The sequence below is a fragment of the Mus caroli genome, unplaced genomic scaffold (assembly GCF_978045245.1).
Source record: "Mus caroli unplaced genomic scaffold, Mus_caroli_1 scaffold_8, whole genome shotgun sequence".
NCBI classification, from domain to species: domain Eukaryota; kingdom Metazoa; phylum Chordata; class Mammalia; order Rodentia; family Muridae; genus Mus; species Mus caroli.
In genome coordinates, this window is record NW_028227263.1 from 101,741,404 (window position 1) to 101,758,847 (window position 17,444).

Here is a 17,444-nt window from a genome sequence, read left to right on the forward strand (position 1 = left end):
CTCCCCTCCCCTCTCCACAAACACACACACCAGGAGGAAAAGGCTGGAATTGGGTTTCTGGATCTATATCTGGGATTTGAACAGAGGTCCCCCACTCCCATGAGAATGCAGGCCAATCAGAAATTCAAATTATAAAAGCAGAACCTTTGTACAAATTCAAAAAATGCAGATGCCTGCCTGTGAAGACAGAGAGTCTGTTTAGCAGGGTTCTCTACACTGTGTTGAGGTCACTCTCTTGTAACCTCCACACTGGGTAGGACTGCTGAGTGTTCCGGGGCAGCTGGCCTACACGGGTCCAGTTCAGTCCAGATTGCATAGTAAGTTCCAGGCACTCCTGGAATACAACACAGGTCCCTGTCCAAAGACAAAAACAAAAACAAAACAAAAGAAAGAAAAGAAAACAGAAACGTGCATTTTAAAAAAAATAAAGACATAGAAGAAGGAGGGTCCATGAGGGCAGACCTCAGCAGAGGTTGACGCTTCTCTGTACACGGGAAGAGAATTGCCCAAAGATTTTTACCCTGTGAGTCCCAGGACAGCGTGGACAGACTGTAAGGCCCTGTTCAAAACAGACAGACTGGGCAGGCATGGTGGCACATGCCTTTAATCTCCGCACTCAGAAGGAAGCGGCAGGTGGATTTCTGTGAGTTCCAGACCAGCCTAGACTACAGAGTGAGTTTCAGGACAGCCAGGGCTATACTGAAAAACCCTGTCTGAAAACAAGACAAAAACCAGACAGATCCACCAAAAACAACTAAAGGACCAGAAAGATGGGTCAGGGCTTAAGTGCTTGCTACTCTTTGCAGAGGACCCAAATTTAGTCCCCAGATCGCTCCATGTGGAGCTTCACAAACATCTTAACTCCAGTTCCACAAGATCAGATGCCATCTTCCGACCTCCTTGTACACCATACAGATATGATATATAATATACACACAGAGGAGGGGGGGGAGAGAGAGAGAGAGAACACTCACATAAAGATTAAAAGAAAATCTTGTTTTTTGTCCTTTTTTTTTTTTTTGCCTGTGAGGTGTGAGAGAGCAGCCACTGTTCTTGGGGGAGGGGGGCGGGTGTTTGTTTTGGTTTGGTTTGGTTTGGTTTTCCGAGACAGGGTTTCTCTGTATAGCCCTGGCTGTCCTGGAACTCAGTAGACCAGGCTGGCCTGGAACTCAGAAATCTGCCTGCCTCTGCCTCCTGAGTGCTGGGATCAAAGGAGTTCGCCACGCCTGGCTGTCACTGTTCTTAATCTCTGAGCCATCTCACCAGCCTTTAATCCGGGAAGAGGCAATCGGATCTCAGTGAGCTCTAGGCTAGCCTAGTCTACAAAGTTGAGTTCCAGGACAGCCAGAAACTAGTCTTGGAAAAACAAACAAGGGCTGGAGAGATGGCTCAGTGGTTAAGAACACTGACTGCTCTTCCAGAGGTCCTGAGTTCAATTCTCAGTAACCACAAGGTGGCTCACAAGCATCTGTAATGGGATCTGATGACCTGTTCTAGCACGCAGGTATACAAGCAGACAGAGCACTCCTACATTTAAAAAAATACATAAGTAAAATTTAAAAACATTGGGTGTTTTGTCTTCTAATAAAAATCCATTGCTAGCAGGGGAGTGGTGGCTGGGACCTTTAATCCCAACACTTAGAAGGTAGAGGCAGGTGGATCATTGAGTTTGAAGCCAGCCTGATCTACCAGCCTGATCAGCCACGGATACTCAGAAAAACCCTGTTTCGAACCCCCCCCCAAAAAAAAAATCACTCTTGCTTGGAGAAAAAAGGTCGGAAGTGGTGGTGTACGCCCTTAATCCTAGCACTCTGGAGACAGTAGCAGGAGGATTACTGAAATGGAAACCAGTCCCAGCCTCTCAAATAAAGAAAATAAAAGAGGAAAGGGAAATGGCACGGTACGTGACTGCCTGATAAGGTTCGCGTGCTTGCTCGGAAGTTACGTGAGATCGATTGAGCCTAGGGCACGCCTGGGAAGCTGTGGTGACCTCACAGAGCCCGGAGTCTCCCCGAGAAGTTCAGTGTTGTTTTCCTCTTTCCACCTTTCCCAGGGACTTCCGAGACCCCGCCTCTCCGGTGACGTCAGCACAGCGCCGCGTCAGGGTATAAAAGCCGCGGTCGACGATGTTGGCGCAGATTGAGTCAGCTCTGAGTTTGTGGAAGGTTACATGCGAGATCCTGCGCGACCCCGCATCCCTTTGCCCGGGACAGCCTTTGCTACAGCCTGTGAGACATTGCGTCCCTGAGCCCCACGCCTGAGGGCGACATGAACCCGCTGGCCTCGCGAGCAGTCCGGACCCACGATCGCTTTTGGCAACCAGAACCGGCGCTTCAGCCCCCGGGGTGACGTGCAGCCCGCCGGTGAGTGGGGGATGGGGCGGCCTTTGAGGGAGGACTGGGGAGGACTCTCTGGCGAGGAGGCTGGAGAGAGTTGTGGGATCTGAGGGGGCAAGCTGGGGGTGGGATTCCAGGTTTGGGGAAAGGGCACTGAAGCCCAGATGGCTTATTTGGTCTGAGAGAGGAGAGCCCACGTCTACACTCTACGTTTAAAGGGAAAGGGGCCGGGAGGCTCCAAGGGCAGTATCTGTATAGCGCCAAATACAGGGAAGGACCCCAGGAGGAATAACCAGGGTCCTCGGGGTAGCCAGAGGGAGGTTTTAGGGGCACGAACACAAGCTTGAGGAACGAAAGGTCACTAAAAAGCCAGACTCTTACAGGTCTGAGAAGGGCTGGCCAGGAACTGTGACTGGGGCTGAGGGGTTTAAGAGTGTGGGCTCGCCGAGTGGTGGTGGCGCACGCCTTTGATCCCAGCACTTGGGAGGCAGAGGCAGGCGGATTTCTGAGTTCGAGGCCAGCCTGGTCTACAAAGTGAGTGCCAGGACAGCCAGGGCTACACAGAGAAACCCTGTCAAGTGTGGGCTCTTGGTTCTAAGGATGTAGAGCTTGGGTGTTGAAAGAGAAGAACCAAGTGGCAGAGTTGGGTGTGAGCAATGTTATTAGGAATTTGAGGCAGGCATTCACGTGTTACTGCTGTGACTTGTTACCATGACTCAGTGCTGTGACCCGAGACTGTTTCCCAGAGCGACTTCTAAACAAATTTCCCCCTTTCTAGCCCAGACACATGGCCCCGAGCCCAAGACCCCAGCATGTCCTGCACTGGAGGGACGCCCACTCCTTTTATCTCCTGTCCCCACTGATGGGCTTGCTCAGTCGGGCCTGGAGCCGCCTGAGGGGCCCCGAAGTCCCAGAGGCATGGCTGGCAGAAACAGTAACCGGAGCAGATCAGATAGAAGCTGCCACTCTGCTGACACCTCCCCCAGTCTCTGGGAACCACCTCCCTCACGGGGAGACTGAAGAAAGTGGATCTCCTGAACGGAGTCAAGCAGCCCAGAGGCTCTGCCTTGTGGAAGCTGAAAGTTCCCCTCCTGAAACTTGGGGACTTTCAAATGTTGATGAGTACACTGCAAAGCCAGGACAAGATGGCCTTAGAGAGGAGGAAATGGAACGCACAGCTGGCAAGGCCATACCACAGCCCGCTCGCCTGCAAGGGGCTGATAAGAGGCTTGGGGAGGTGGTGGCTAGAGAAGAGGGAGTGGCTGAGCCCCCTTATCCCACATCACAGTTGGAGGGTGGTCCAGCTGAGAATGAAGAGGATGGAGAAACAGTGAAGAAGGCTTACCAAGCTTCTGCTGCTTCCATAGCTCCGGGATACAAACCCAGCACTTCTGTGCCTTTCTTGGGGGAGGCAGAACATCAAGCCACGGAAGAAAAAGGAACAGAAAACAAGGCTGACCCCTCCAACTCTCCTTCAGGCTCCCACTCCAGAGCCTGGGAGTACTACTCTAGAGAGAGGCCTAAGCAGGAGGGAGAAGCCAAGGTAGAGGCACACAGGGCAGGGCAGGGTCACCCTTGTCGGAATGCCGAGGCTGAGGAAGGAGGACCTGAGACAACTGGGAATGCCTTCCTGAAGGCCTGGGTGTATCGCCCAGGAGAGGACACAGAGGAAGAGGACAACAGCGATTCAGATTCAGCTGAGGAAGACACAGCTCAGACCGCTGTCACCCCCCATACAAGTGCCTTCCTGAAGGCCTGGGTGTATCGCCCAGGAGAGGACACAGAGGAAGAGGACAACAGCGATTCAGATTCAGCTGAGGAAGACACAGCTCAGACCGGTGCCACCCCCCATACAAGTGCCTTCCTCAAGGCCTGGGTGTATCGCCCAGGAGAGGACACAGAGGAAGACAACAGCGATTCGGATTCGGATTCAGCTGAGGAAGACACAGCTCAGACCGGTGCCACCCCCCATACAAGTGCCTTCCTGAAGGCCTGGGTGTATCGCCCAGGAGAGGACACAGAAGACACAGAAGAGGAAGAGGACAGTGAGAATGTGGCCCCAGGTGACTCAGAAACAGCTGACTCAAGCCAGAGTCCCTACCTTCAGCCCCAGCGTTGTCTACCAGGAGAGAAGACCAAGGGACGTGGGGAAGAGCCCCCTCTCTTCCAGGTGGCCTTCTATTTACCCGGAGAGAAGCCAGAATCACCTTGGGCTGCTCCTAAACTGCCCCTTCGACTGCAGAGGCGGCTCAGATTGTTCAAAGCCCCCACCCAGGACCAGGACCCGGAGATTCCTCGAAAGGCTCGAAAGGTGAGTGTTAGGAGACTAGATTCTAAGGCGGCTTACATTGTGGCTCAGGATTTTATAGTCCTAGGGCTGGGATTACAATAGAATTCCACACTGCCTTTTTTTTTCTTTAATATATAATTTATTCAGAGGGCCTAGATTCTGAGTCGGGAGGAGGAGGAGGAGGAGGGGGGGTCTGGGACCTGAAAATCCCTAAGGAAGTGTGCTGGAGGCGGAGACTCCAGGGAAGCCTTGGGTTGCGACTTCTTGCATATGAACTCTGCTGGGAAGGCTGTGTTCACTCTCTTGCAATCTCCTGTAAGAGGCAGGGAGAGTGGTAGTTGTGGCTCATGGGGCCTGGACATCTGTGTCTCAGAGTGAGTCAGAGGGGCAGGCAGGTGACTATTCAAATACCAAGCATTTTTGCGTGACAGGTTTTTATTTCTTGCCCCCGTCCCTCTGTCCCCAGGTACACTTCGCTGAGAAAGTCACAGTCCATTTCCTTGCTGTCTGGGCAGGACCAGCCCAGGCTGCCCGTCGCGGTCCCTGGGAGCAGTTTGCACGAGATCGAAGCCGCTTTGCTCGACGCATTGCCCAGGCAGAGGAGAAGCTGGGTCCCTACCTTACCCCCGATTCCAGGGCCAGAGCATGGGCTCGCCTTAGAAACCCATCTCTTCCTCAGGCCTCCACATCTCTTCCACAGCCGGAGCCTACCTCTTGCTCTGAGGCCACTCCCTTGACCCAAGATGTGACCACACCCTCTCCCCTTCCCAGTGAAACCCCTTCTCCCAGCCTGTACTTGGGAGGGAGGCGGGGCTAAGCCTGAGTAGTTTCCTATTATTTATTTATTTATTTATTTATTTGAATAAGAAATAAAGCCTTTTAATTTGTAGTGATAAACTCTTGTGTGTCCTTTATTGGTAGCTTCCGGGGAGGCTAAAAATGAATGGTGTCCAAACTTTAGTTTAAGACCAACTTGATCTACATAGTGAGACCCTCTTAAAACACAGTCCTGTGTAAGGGACTTCCTAATGGAAGGTGCCACAAGTAATCTCCGCACTGGGAAGCTGAGGCAGGAGATTGGCTTGGGTTCCAAGACAAGCATAACATAGTGTGGCTGTCTCAAAAAACTAGAAAGGACAAGGAAGGGTGTTACATATATGCAAGGTACAACGACGACATCTATGAAAATGTTATAATGAAGCCCATTATTTTGAACACTAACTAAAAAAAAAAATCAAAAGATTTATTATTAAAAGACAAGGCCAGGCACAAAGGTGCGGGCTTTGTCATCCCAGTACTTCAGGGGTGGAAGCAGGAGGATCGGATGTTCAAGGCAAGCCTCAGCTACATAGTTGTTGGAGACCAGACTGAGTATCAAAAAACTAAAAGAGAAAGGAGGAGGCATGGGCGTGAAGCTTTCTCCAAACGCACAGAACAGAGTTGGTGAGGGATGGTATTTTATTCAGTTACTCACACGCCAGTTTCCCATCGAAACTGGATAAGCAGATGGCGAAGGCTTGGAGCGGGCAAAGAGGATATCGGAAATCCATCGTGAATATGTTTGGGGCCACACGGCCAAACTGGAGCACCAGGTGGTCGGCTGAGGAGCAAACCAGGAACTAGTTAAATTCTTTTTTGTTACTCCGCACACGCGCGGTACCCTTACCAAGCTAGGGAACGCAAGGAGCTCATTAAACTACATTTCCCAAGAGGCCTTGCGACCGCGAGGCAGCCACCCTGCTTAGTTGTACTTGAGTGCCCTCTTCCGCCCCCATCCCAATCTTTCTTCGGGTTGCTAGCAGCTCACGTTCATCCGGGTGCACTATCTGGAAGTTCTTGACCGAAGCTCGCGTGACGCGACCGTGAAAATTGAGTACGTATGCGCCGCTTTCGTCGCTCCACGATGGGGCCTTGTTCTGCAGTAGGAGCAGCCCGTGTCCAGCGCCCTTCTGTACGCGACTCAATATGGAATCCTGATCCTTGAAGATACAGTAGGGGGCATCGTTTGTTAGCCCACCAGAAGCCCGATTTTTAGTCCATATGCATATATTATTTATTTGTTTGAGAATCAGTTTCTCTAGATTGCCAGGTTTACTTTTTGTTTCTTTTTTTTTCTTTAAAGATTTATTTATTATATATAAGTACACTATAGATGTCTTTAGACACCAGTAGAGGGTGTAAGATCTCATTACAGATGGTTGTAAGCCATCATGTGGTTGCTGGGATTTGAACTCAGAACCTTCAGAAGAGCAGTCAGTGCTCTTAATCGCTGAGCCATCTCTCCAGCCCCTACTTTTTGTTTCTTGAGACAGAATTTTTTTCTGTGCAGCTCCATGTCCTGGAATTCACTCTGTAGACAGAGATCTGCCTGCCCTCTGCCCCCACTCCTACCTCCTCCCCGAGTCCTGAGATTTATTTATTTATTTAAGACAAGGTCTCACTGTATAGCCCTGGCTGGCCTGGAATTCATAATTTAGATGGGACTAGTCTCCAACTTAAGAGGTCGGCCTTTCCTCTCCAACTAGGGAGTAATACATGCTTTGTTAATCCCTGAGCCATCTCTCCAGCCCTAGCCTCAGAAGTTTTGCGTCTCAGGAAGTTTCTGAGATGGAACTCTGGCAAAGCCACTCAAGATTCACACCCTGAGATCTATGATGGAGTTCTCTCAGCACTGAGAATTTAAACTTTAAAAACTCAACCTCAAAAAAAAAACAAAACAAACAAAAAAACCCTCACATTTTGTGGCTGGACTTTCATCCTCTGCTTCCGGCTGTCCATTCCTGGAAGGATCACAGTCATTTTCCGAGGCCCCCTGAATCCCAAGACATTGGTCTCCTGGGAAGATAGATTGTATTGCAGTTGGTCTGGTCCCTGTGCTTTCTTATCTACTGGCACCCCTAATTCTGCCCCTGCCAGAGGACTTACATAACAGACGACTCCCAGCTCCTCTCTGATCCGGGCACTGTCTGGAACCCAATAACTCCGCTCAGGGTTCACCCCATTATCGAAGATGGTGAATTTCGTGCCCAAGACGTTGGATCTGCTCCAGGACGGTGGTAGACAGAGTAACAATCATGATCATGATTTTTCTTCTTCTTTTTTTTTTTTAATAAAGATTTTATTTATTTTATGTATGTGAGTACACCATCACTGTCCTCAAACACACCAGAAGAGGGCATCAGATTCCATTGCTGTGGTTGTGAGCCACCATGTGGTTGCTGGGATCTGAACTCAGAACCTCTGGAAGAGCAGCCAGTGCTCTTAACCGCTGAGCCAAACTTTCTAGCCCCCCATGCCCCGTGATTATTCTTTAAGTACTTTCCCAAACCCATCCTCTAAAAAAATCCACAGTCCCAGCTCCCTGTTTCTTTGGTGAGTTATCCTAACCCACATTGACTCTCTAAGAACCCTCTTCCACCTAGGAGATAAAAACTCACACACTCTGGGCTTCATTCCCCACAGGGACTTAGGGATCCCAGGCCCCTGCCTATTAAAAAAAAAAAAAAAAAAAAAAAAAAAAAAAAAAAAAAAAAAAAAAAAAAAAAAAACCAAAAAAACTAACCAAACAAAAAACCCAACCTATACACCATAAATGCTAGTCTGTATTCATGGCATCCAAAACGTTCATCTTTTTCCTTCCCAACTGTGGAAATACAACCTGCTGTGTTGTGGTTTTGAGGCCTGCTGGGAAATGTAGTCCATTTGCTTGTCTTTCGCCCAGCTTCCCGCCACCTGTTGCCCCACCACAGACCAAGAAGGCTTTACCTACCTAACTTTGCCTACAAAGTTGCTCCCGTTGCGAGACATGTCTTTGGGGTCCAGGGAAATGAGATAATTTGAAGTTTTGCTTCTTTTCCTTTTCCGCCCAGCCAGAAGGAAATGCTGCAGATCAGAGGAACAGGCTTCAACATTGACTTCCAGCACCTGTCTAGAACCAGGGCCCCGAACACTTCTCAACATACAGGAAAGGCTTTTTCTGGAGGAGATGGAGGCCACACTGGGAAGGTGACGGGTCAGATGGAGAGGGGTGTGGCTTAACCAGAGAATGGAAGGCTTCAAGCCATCCTGGTTTATAGCTGGATTGGGTGGGGCTTGACTGCCATGGAGACTGCATGGGGGAGGCCAAAGGGACCGATATATCCTAAGGGGAAGGGGTGTGTGGCAGATATGGACTAACTCAGGAATGGATAAGATTTGGCTATAGAGTGGGGAGGACTAAGCCACAATGTTTTCAAAGTTTGAAATTCTGAAGTGGGCAGGACTAGGAGCTGAGGAGTCCTAACTGTGTGACACGGTCCAGAACAATCGCTTTGTTTCAAGGATCTCATGTCGTTGCCCTGGCTGACCTGGAACCTGATATTTAGACAGGGATGACTTCCAACTCAGAGGTCTGCCTTCCTCTGTTTAACTAGTGTGGTGGGATCTAAGAAATGCACCACCTCCCCTCTGGCCCTTCTTGTAGGTTTTTTTTTTTTTTTTTTGAAACAGGGTGTCATGTTAGCTCAGGAGGCTGGCCTTGAACTCCTTTAGAGCCGAGGCTGACCTCTACTGATCCTCCCCTGCCTCTATTTCCCTATTTCCCAAGGACTAGGACTCTTTGTATACCACCACATCTGGCTCCAGAAACCTTTAACCTTGTCCAAGAGGAGCCATCTTCCTACGACTTGGGGTTTGTTTCTCTGATTTGTCCCCTCCGGAGTGAGGCCTACCCACCCCCAAAGGGCTGGAGCGTACTGCTACACCATCCTCGGCCTCCAGGTAGAGGTAGTAGGAAGGGAACATCCCCTTGTCCATGCCGTGCTTGTTTCGGACGATGCGGCACTGCACCATGTGGTCCCGGGGTGCAGGGAGCAACACGTATGCTTCCATGTCCTCCCCAAGCCGAGGGCCGGGAGTGCGAGGCTGGGGGCAGGTCATGTTCCAGGCATTGTGGTTGCTGGTGTCACCATCGTCGCCTTGCAAAACCTTGGATGCCACTGGGGCATTGTTTGTCTCTGTAGACTCTGTGGCCTCTCCCTTCTCTGGGTCTTCATCCTAATTCAAGTGCAAATCACAAGCTGAGAAGCAGTCGGGCTTGGCCTTGTGGGCCAGTTGGCACATCTGTTGACTGGTCATGTTTACAACCTCATAGACCACAGAGCCATAGGATAATCTGTGTAAGACTGTTCCTCTAGAACATGCACACATATGCCTGCCAAAACATGAGATGAGATGAGCAATGGGGCATTGCTAAGCAATACCACCTCTGGCCTAGAATCCCATGGCGAGGCTCAGGTGTTGCTCAGTGGTAAGAACACTTGCCTAGCAACCATGACATCATATTGACTACAAAATGAGCCTTCTGAATCATGCTCTGTAGTCTCTATGAGTCAGTATCTGACCAAGGGGTATTGGTTTTAGGGGAAAGAGTCTCCTTATGTATCCTAGATTGGCCTTGAACTCCCACTGCCTCTGTCTGCCTCCTGACTGCTAGGGATACTAGCAGTGCTATCGGCTTTCACCTTGGATGTTGTTGCTACCTCACTCAAAACGCCCTGCAGACTGTGCTGCAGATTCTTTGTACCACCCTACCCCGATGCCAGAGGCTGTTTCTGTATTCTTCTGGGCTGTGTTTTCTTCCGCCTTGCAGGGTGCCAGGTCTCCATGATCTTCATCAGAGTTCACGGTAGGGTCTGGGTCTGGGCTGGGTGTCTTGTCTTCAACTCTGGCATCCGTGGATTCAACCTCTTCTTCTTCACTGATCCCTAAGGGGCAGAAGCAGCTACAGGTCAGGATATCTGGGTCCTGGTGAGGAGAAGATAGTTGTCAGCTAGATAAAACCAGAACTTGCGTTCTCAGCTGCCTTACCCGTCTCTCTCAGTGACCACATTCTCTGCACTTCCTATGCTTTCGAAAAACACATGAGTAGACAGGCTGGAGAGATAGATTAGCAGTCAAGGGCACATATTGCTCTTGTAGAGAACCTGAATTTGGTTCTAAATGTTCAAATCTGATGACTCACAAATGTCTCTAACTCCAGTGGGTCTGAATTCCTCTTTTGGCCTCAGTGGGAACCACATTCACATTCACAAACACACACACATGCACACAAATATAGCTAAAAAGAATTGTAAGGGGGCAGGTGAGATGGCTCAGTGGGTAAGAGCACTGACTGCTCTTCCGAAGGTCCTGAGTTCAAATTCCAGCAACCACATGGTGGCTCACAACCACCCATAATGGAGTCTGGCGCCCTCTTCTGGTGCATCTGAAGACAGCTACAGTGTACTTAAATAAATAAAAATCTTAAAACAAACAAAAAAAGAATTGTAATAATCTGGATGTGGTACAAAACAAAACACCACACCGTTAATCCCAGGGAGGAGGCAAAGGCCAGCAATCTCTGTGAGTTCAAGATGTTTGCTTCCCCAAATGTATTAAAATAAATACATTTGATGTGCTGATGTTTTTACATCTGAATCCACTATAACAGACTAGACACCCTGATGGATGAAATATGAGATCTAGGAGTTCTGATGTCCTGTACAAACCTGTTGCCAAATCAAGGGTGACAACCTGCCATGTGGACCAGGGGCCAGATTTTATTCCCCTTCCCCAAATTACCGGGTCCTGGGGAGGCTAACCAGCCCCTGCGTAGGTTTGCCAGATTAGTCTGGGGAGGTCGGGAGATGACGGGGATGTCTTCCATGGTCACTTCCTCCACGTCTGAATCGGAGCTGTCTGGAAGCCAGCAAAGATGACGGGCCGCAGGGCCGTTGCCCCGAGTGTATACTGGAGAAAGAAGGGGTTCAGATTTAGGATCCTCTGGTGCAAGAGGCTCAGGGTGTGACTCCGGGGTCAGGGGGAGGGGAGTGTGCAATCATGAACTTCTAAGGGGACACGTTCTAAATACCAATGGCCCAAGGTTACCTGCTCTTCGGGGTGACAGTAGGGGGGCCCGCTCACCACTCCCATCTCCGACATAGCTCATGGTGACAAGGGCACTGTGCGCCCCTGAAGGCAGATGTGCCTGCGGTACGTTCTCCTGGAGGAAAGGGCTCCCAACACCTGGGAGCAAAGAACAGAGAGGCCCATTTGAAAAGGATCTACAGAGTAAGAAAGAGTGCCCAAATCCCGCAATGCATGACAACTTCTAGGATAGCCTGTGCTAGCACGGAATGCATCGCACCCCGCCCCCCAACCCAAGCCAAAAACTCAGTAATAAGCCACTTGTACTGCCTGGGTGTCACCCCAGGTTTGATCCTTGTTACTACAGAAAGAAAACAATGTGAAACCCCTGCTTTACTGGAAGGGCTTCTGACTCTGGGTCGTCTCAGTTCCCTCAGACAGACCCAGTCACTGGAATCTCTTAGGTTTGCCCTCCAGTATCTCTATGCTCTGCCTGGGTATTACCACAGGACCAGGTAATCTCAAGGGCTCCTAAGAAACCCATAACCCAATCAATCTTGTGTAGAGAGATTCCACGAGCCCCACACTCAAATAAGCCACGCCCCTATGCTCCTCCAACCTCCGTCCTAAGCTCCACCCCTAGGAATCCATAGGCTCCGCCCTGATACCTTAGAGACCTGACCTTCAGCCCCATCCCTATCCTCAAAGAGGACCTCTTATAGGTTCCCCACCACTGATGCCACCGAGTTCCCTCCCTGGGGCTAAGTTCCACCCTCTAGGGTATACTAGGCCCTGCCCTCAAGCGCGCCTAAACCCGGTCCACCAGACCAAGGCCCCAGCTGCTGTCACTCTGGAAGCGCTCCTCCCCGCGCCTTGGTCGCCGGTGCCTCAGGGTAGCATCAGGATTGGCCTGAACCATGAGGGGCTCCTGGCGTTTCCTGCGCTGCTTCTTCTCAAATAGCTGTCGCTGCAGAAGCAAGGAGGAGTGTGTAGAGGGGACCCAAACCAGACACAGACAGGGGGGAGGTTGGCCTGGGAGAGTCCAGGTACCCTTCCTCCACAGGAGTCCCAGGTATCCAGTCCCTCCAGTCCTGTCCTGTCAGATCTGGTCTACTTCCACCTCCTCCTCCAAAGACTCTAGAACTTTTATTCCTTAAAAATTTTCCTCAGCCCTTCTGGCAGAAGCTGGAGGGTTGCAATTTCCAGACTCACAACTTAGTCCCTGTTTCAAAACACAAAGGCCGGTATAAAGACTACAGAGTAAGGCCATCTCAGAAAATGACTAATTAGGCCCGAGAGAGGGCTAGGTGGGTAAATGTGCGAGCTGTCTTATCGTGACCACCTGAATCTGAGTCCTAATGTTGTCACAGGAAAGAACCTGCTCCTGCAAGTCGTCTCCATACACATGCCATGGGGTTCATGTACTCTACCCTAAATGAATGTAATTTAAAACCAAAAATAAACAAAAACAATAAACCGGAAGGCTCACTGTAACTCTAGCACCCAAGCTGCAAGTTTGAGACCAGCCAGGGCCAGGCCGCAAGGTCCTGTCTCAAAATAAAGCTGAATTTCTATTTTTTTTTCTCATTTCCTAATGAGAGAACCCGAAGTTCAGAGAAAACGAGCACGGGTTTGGGGACTCTGAGCAACCATCTGGTTGGGAAGATGGAAGCGTGGGGTTCCAGGCCATACCTGTTGTTCTAGCTTCTGCAGCCTCACGCCAGAGAATTCATCCTCCAGGGTCCTGAGAGAAACACAAACTAGTGGCCACAACTAGCAAGGGCAGCTCTCCTGTTCAAGAGCCCCCGCCCCTTGACCAATTTGGGTTCTGAGCACCTGTGATGTCACAGTAGGCAAGGGACCTGAACTTTCTAGGCCATTTATCTGCCTTTTCTCCCAGGGCCCCTCCCCACTTTAGGACCCAAGCTGAGATGCCAGGTTTTTGCCAACACGGGAGACTCAGAGGTCCTTAGCTCCTTCCTCTCACAGACCTAAGTGTTTTCACCTGTACCTGTTTCAAAAGGACAGAAGCGTCCAGGCTTCCCCACCCCACATGGCACCCCTGCACATTCCTACAAAGTTGATGGTGGTGAGCCTGAAGATGGAGCCCCAAGCTGGGCAGATCCCTACAGGTGCGCATCTAAGTCCTTCTTCTCCCGTGAACACACTGCCCCTTAGGTTTCCCCACTCACTCTTTCTTCCACTGTTCATTCTCCTGAGACGCTCTAGAGGAGTAGGAAGGCATAGTCAAGATTTAGACCCCACATCTCAAAAGAGACCACCCTCTACTACCTGACCTCGGCCTTCATTGGCCTTAGCAACCCAAATCTCAGCTCCTCCCTGCGAGTGAGCAGCTTGTGTAGAGCTTTAAGCACAAAAATCCAGTTCTCCACCAAATACCTAGCCAAGGTTTGTCCTGTTCCTGAGTTTCAGGACTGGAGGCTTAGGGCCACAAATCCCAAACCCTCGGAATCCACTTATCTGCAATCTCAGAGGCGTCCACCCTCCCTAGAGCCAACTTGGTGATCTCACGGACTAACAGTGAAGCCTGTACTCTAAACTTATCTGGACCCTTTCTCTGAAAGGCGGTTCCCACAGGCACTTGCCCTCTTCTCGGCCCTCTTGGCCCCTCACGGTCCATGTCCAACAGAGTAATGCTCCCAGGCCACTGGGGCAGGCAGATCCCTTGTTCTGGGGATTCTGAATTGGAACCAAGAGTCAACATTCCTTAAAGGGACCCAGGCTTATCTACCTAGCTATATAGCTCTCTAGAGAGAGTACTTAAGAAATGAACAAGCTCATCACCCAGGGGCCAGTGCCTGTAGTTCCAGCACTTGGGAGGTGGGGACAGCTGCTGGGAGGTTAGAGCTTAGAATCTATAAAGGCATTTCAGAAAATAAATAAATCAGTTATATAAAAACCGAGGGGGCTGGAGAGATGGCTCAGCGGTTAAGAACACTGAGCCGGGCGTGGTGGCACACGCCTTTCATTCCAGCACTTGGGAGGCAGAGGCAGGCAGATTTCTGAGTTCCAGGCCAGCCTGGTCTACAAAGTGAGTTCCAGGACAGTCAGGGCTATACAGGGAAACCCTGTCTCGGAAAAAAAAAAAAAACCACTGACTGCTCTTTCAGAGGTCCTGAGTTCAATTCCCAGGAACCACATCTGTAATGGGATCAGATGTCCTTTTCTGGTGTCTCTGAAGACAATGACAGTGTACTAACATAAAATGAATAAAATCTTAAAAAAGGAGGGGGGCTGGCAGTCTTGGTATTTACTCTTTTTCATAATGTATTTTAATAGCAAACTAACAGGATCAGCACAGAAGACAGTCAACATATAGTGAATGGACAGAATCTACTGTATGATAAAAATACTACCAATACCATTTAGTTGCCGTCAATACAAAAACATTTTTTTAACAAATCCAGGGGGCTGGAGAGATGGCTCAACGGTTAAGAGCACTGATTGCTCCTCCTCCTGAGTTCAAATCCCAGTAACCACATGATGGCTCACAATGGGATCTGATGCCCTCTTCTGGGGTGTCTGAAGACAGCGACAGTGTACTCAGATAAATTAAGTAAATAAATAAATCTTTTTTTTTTTTAAATCCAATGCTGGAATTGTCCAGAAATTTTTTAACAGATTTATTTATAATTGTTATAAAGTTGAGGTGTTGAAATGTGTTCACTGAAATATTTTGCTTGCATTAATGCTTTATATCTTGCATATATTTTTAAAATTCACACACACACACACACACACACGAGTGGAGAACGACGCATATGCTCCTTCCAAAGTCTGGGGTGAGAAACTGCTCAGGACTTCAAAGCAGAGCTGCGCTTCCAGAGTGCAGTTTACTGGTGCTTTTCAGGAGGCTAGGGAGGCCTATCTGCTTGGCCTTTTTGAAAATACCAATGTGTGTGCTCCTCATGCCAAGGGTGTAACAATTGTGCCAAAAGATATCCAGCTAGCACACCACATACTCGGAGAATGTGCTTAAAAGTCCACGATGTGGGGGAAACTTCCTTTTCAAAAAAAAAAAAAAAAGGTTTTTTTTTTTTCCCTCTTTTTCCTGTCAGTAGTTTTGAATGTTAGATATTGTACTGGCTGGTTTTGTGTCAACTTGACACAGGCTGGAGTTATCACAGAGAAAGGAGCTTCAGTTGGGGAAATGCCGCCACGAGATCCAGCTGTAAGGCATTTTCTCAATTAGTGATCAAGTGGGGAGGTCCCCTTGTGGGTGGTGCCATCCCTGGGCTGGTAGTCTTGGGTTCTATAAGAGAGCAGGCTGAGCAAGACAGGGGAGGCAAGCCAGTAATGAACATCCCTCCATGGCCTCTGCATCAGCTCCTGCTTCCTGACCTGCTTGAGTTCCAGTCCTGACATTTTTTGGTGATGAACAGCAATGTGGAAAGTGTAAGCTGAATAAACCCTTTCCTCCCCAACTTGCTTCCTGGTCATGATGTTTGTGCAGGAATAGAAACCCTGACTACGACAAATTGGTACCAGCAGAGTGGGGTATTCCTGTGACAACCTGACCATGTTTTGGGGAAGACTGTGGAAGGTCTTTGGAACTTTGAGCTAGAAGATCCATTCAGTGTTAAGAGCTCTGTGAGATGTTGTGTAGGAGCTTGGAAGATAATGTTGAGAACAGTGCAGAAGATGGAGGCCTGGCTTGTGAATTTTCAGAGGGAAAATTAAAGACTCTTATCAGGGCCATTGCTATTTTGATTGTGAAGCATCTGTGGTTCTGGTTATCTGGGGCTGAAGATCAGCTGTGATTAACAAGATACCAGAACTACTAAAGCGAAAACTTTACATTACTGGGACTATTGATGCTGGTTAGCTGGAGCTAAAGAATTAGCTGTGATTAAGAAGAGACCAGCTGCGAGGCTGGTGAGATGGCTCAGTGGGTAAGAGCACCCGACTGCTCTTCTGAAGGTCCAGAGTTCTAATCCCAGCAACCACATGGTGGCTCACAACCATCCGTAACGAGATCTGGCGCCCTCTTCTGGAGTGCCTGAAGACAGCTACAGTGTACTTACATATAATAAATAAATAAATCTTAAAAAAAAAAAAATAGAAGAGACCAGCACCATTGAGGTGACATCTTCAGGGAAGTGTTTTCTGAAATCACAAAAAGGCTGTGTGACTAGGACAGATATCTTTTCCATGGAGTCAAAAGATATAAAATTAGGGGCTGGTGAGATGGCTCAGTGGTTAAGGGCACTCATTGCTCTACTTGCAGTCCTGAGTTCAATTTCCAGCAACCACCTAGTGGCCACGACTGCCTATAATGGGATCTGATGCTCTCTTCTGATGTGTCTGAAGACAGCTATAGTGTACTTGTATATGTAAAATAAGTAAATAAGTCTTTTTTTTTTTAAAGATTTATTTATTTATTATTATATGTAAGTACACTGTAGCTGTCTTCAGACACTCCAGAAGAGGGCACCAGATCTCGTTGCGGATGGTTGTGAGCCACCATGTGGTTGCTGGGATTTGAACTCTGGACCTTCGGAAGAGCAATCGGGTGCTCTTACCCACTGAGCCATCTCACCAGCCCCCCCCCCCTTTTTTTTTTTAAGTTACCCTGAGGACTGATGAGATGGCTCAGCGGGTAAGAGCTGTGACTGCTCTTCCAGAAGACCTGAGTTCAATTCCCAGCAACCACATGGTGGCTCACAACCATCTGTAATGGGATCTGATGCCCTCTTCTGGCGTGTCTGAAGACAGAGACAGTGTACTCACATATATAAAATAAATAAATCTTTTTTTTTTTTTTTTTTTTTTGGTTTTTCGAGACAGGGTTTCTCTGTGTAGCCCTGGCTGTCCTGGAACTCACTCTGTAGACCAGGCTGGCCTCGAACTCAGAAATCCGCCTGTCTCTGCCTCCCGAGTGCTGGGATTAAAGGCGTGCGCCACCAACGCCC

General features: G+C 49.2%; 2 protein-coding genes across 6 annotated transcripts in view; one reads left to right on the forward strand and one right to left on the reverse strand.

Annotated features, from left to right (window-relative positions):
• The first annotated feature begins 2,104 nt into the window (after positions 1-2,104).
• On the forward strand, positions 2,105-5,517 carry Ppp1r15a (protein phosphatase 1 regulatory subunit 15A). 2 transcript variants are annotated; one of them, XM_085841751.1, is made up of 4 exons: positions 2,105-2,363; positions 3,115-4,206; positions 4,327-4,647; positions 5,093-5,517. In XM_085841751.1, the coding sequence occupies exons 2-4, from the start codon at positions 3,124-3,126 to the stop codon at positions 5,441-5,443; spliced, it is 1,755 nt and encodes a 584-aa protein (XP_085697877.1). In that variant the 5' UTR covers positions 2,105-2,363; positions 3,115-3,123; the 3' UTR covers positions 5,444-5,517. The 2 variants fall into 2 exon arrangements, with proteins under 2 accessions (XP_085697877.1, XP_085697876.1); XM_085841750.1 differs by having other exon boundaries at positions 3,115-4,647.
• Tulp2 (TUB like protein 2) overlaps positions 4,768-17,444 on the reverse strand; it is a 38,209-nt gene continuing 25,532 nt past the window's right edge. The window contains exons 1-14 of one of the 4 annotated variants that reach the window (XM_021168039.2): positions 14,118-14,236; positions 13,704-13,736; positions 13,204-13,255; positions 12,340-12,478; positions 11,533-11,670; positions 11,227-11,394; positions 10,198-10,370; positions 9,361-9,660; positions 8,396-8,508; positions 7,552-7,666; positions 7,363-7,461; positions 6,434-6,605; positions 6,101-6,226; positions 4,768-4,939 (exon numbers count right to left, since the gene is read on the reverse strand). In XM_021168039.2, the coding sequence (XP_021023698.2) occupies positions 4,938-4,939; positions 6,101-6,226; positions 6,434-6,605; positions 7,363-7,461; positions 7,552-7,666; positions 8,396-8,508; positions 9,361-9,660; positions 10,198-10,370; positions 11,227-11,394; positions 11,533-11,670; positions 12,340-12,478; positions 13,204-13,255; positions 13,704-13,736; positions 14,118-14,236 (1,749 nt within the window). In that variant the 3' untranslated portion in view covers positions 4,768-4,937. Of the gene's footprint in view, positions 4,940-6,051; positions 6,227-6,433; positions 6,606-7,362; positions 7,462-7,551; positions 7,667-8,395; positions 8,509-9,339; positions 9,661-10,197; positions 10,371-11,226; positions 11,395-11,532; positions 11,671-12,339; positions 12,479-13,203; positions 13,256-13,703; positions 13,737-14,117; positions 14,237-17,444 lie in introns of those variants that run through there. The other 3 variants (XM_021168038.2, XM_021168036.2, XM_021168041.2) reach the window with 3 other exon arrangements.

Excerpts from the sequence above, each read along its gene's own strand:
- Ppp1r15a (XM_085841750.1), top strand. The coding sequence starts at position 3,124 with ATGGCCCCGAGCCCAAGACCCCAGCATGTCCTGCACTGGAGGGACGCC. Across the intron at positions 4,648-5,092 it reads TTCCTCGAAAGGCTCGAAAG|GTACACTTCGCTGAGAAAGT; the intron begins GTGAGTGTTAGG and ends CTCTGTCCCCAG.